At 41.7% G+C, this 1,415-nt stretch overlaps 1 protein-coding gene across 1 annotated transcript in view; it reads left to right on the top strand.

Moving 5' to 3' along the window:
- Positions 1-1,252, top strand: part of LOC103610677 (low affinity immunoglobulin gamma Fc region receptor II-b-like) — a 9,979-nt gene extending 8,727 nt beyond the window's left edge. Inside the window, exons 5-6 of the mRNA XM_008594790.1 lie at positions 18-55; positions 179-1,252. Coding sequence (XP_008593012.1) covers positions 18-55; positions 179-241 — 101 coding nt within the window. The 3' untranslated portion in view covers positions 242-1,252. The remainder of the gene's footprint in view (positions 1-17; positions 56-178) is intronic.
- Positions 1,253-1,415: the final 163 nt, after the last annotated feature.

The raw sequence follows: 1,415 nt of genomic DNA, 5'->3' as shown, positions 1-1,415 counted from the left end.
CTTCTTTTTGCCCACAGCCAATCCCACTGATCCTGGGGAGGCTCCCAACCTTCAGGTGAGTGATCCCAGCCATCTCCTTTGACTTCTCCCCACTCCCTTCTCCCCTGCTGTCTCTTCTCTTGCCTTCTATCCTGCGGTCTCTCTGTGGATCCCCATGGCTCTTTTCTGTTTTCTCCAGGCTGAAAATACAATCACCTATTCACTTCTCAAGCACCCGGAAGCTCCAGAGGAAGAAACATAGCACTTTTACCAGTAACGTATTTAGTCTCCATTGTCTCGCCTTGCGATTTGGGGAAGAGAATCAGAGAGGCAGAAGACCTGGTGTTTCCCAGCTTAAATTCCCCTTGGGGAGAAGAAGGGAATGCTGCAGTTCCAAAGAAAAAGGACTCCTCCAGTGTTACCCATGTGAGTCCTGAAGCTCCCTGTTTTGAAAGCCATAGACAATATAGTCCTGGATGGCTGACTATATTCACTCCTGTGCCTCCACGCTTCTCGACATCAGGACTCCTCTGTTATACATCAACACTGCTAATAAAATTAATGAAGTTACTGCTATAAAGAGATTGTAGCAACACAAGAAATGCTTATGTTACAGGCTACATAAGAACAATTGTACAAGTACATATAATTTCAGAAATGTTAAAAAAGACTAACATTATAACAACATACTAAAAGTGTTTATTTCAGGGTGATGGAATTATTAGTGATTTTTACTTTATTTTTCTATGAAGATCATGTATGACTTTTATAATAAAATATTGCATAAACAACATTCTGTTTACCTTGTCAAGGCTGTATTTGTTGGAGTGTAGACTTGAATTATCTGGGGTCTGTTTCTCTTCAATGATAAGAGTCCTGGGAAGGTAGTAATGGATAGGATGAGGGAGAGGACAGATGGGGATCTGGAGTGTAGGGTCAGTGCCCCTCTTTTTACGCTGAATACCCTCCTTCCAATGAACCTGTATTCTTGTTTCCATGTTTTTGTCTCTTTCTTCCTATGGCAAATGAAACAATCACTTTTTGCAACACAAGTTCTCAGGAAGCCAAATTTCAGATGAATTCCAGTGGAGACTGCTGCCTCTTCCTACTCTGCTGTTCCCCAGTTCTGTTACCAGAAGGATATGACCTTCCAGAGAAGCCATGAAAAGTTAAAAACATGACTGACAAATTAGAAACATGACCAAAGGCTTCCCTGGGGGCCTGGTGAGCGCCCTTGAAGAGGCTTCGTTTTTCTGGGACTCACAGCATCGTTGTGCAACATTCCTCCTGCATTCAGGGTTTAGGAGCTTCCTTTGTAGGGTAGTTTCCATAGATTTCTATTATACTTATTTATTATGAAACAATGAAATGCTACATGAACTTAGAGAAAATTATGTTACATGAAATATGCCAGGCATAGAAAGAGAATGTCCTCA

The sequence above is a fragment of the Galeopterus variegatus genome, unplaced genomic scaffold (assembly GCF_000696425.1).
Source record: "Galeopterus variegatus unplaced genomic scaffold, G_variegatus-3.0.2 Scaffold11559, whole genome shotgun sequence".
Classification (NCBI taxonomy): domain Eukaryota; kingdom Metazoa; phylum Chordata; class Mammalia; order Dermoptera; family Cynocephalidae; genus Galeopterus; species Galeopterus variegatus.
The sequence above is the reverse complement of the archived record's forward strand: the minus strand, read 5'-3'. Positions and strand labels throughout refer to the sequence as shown.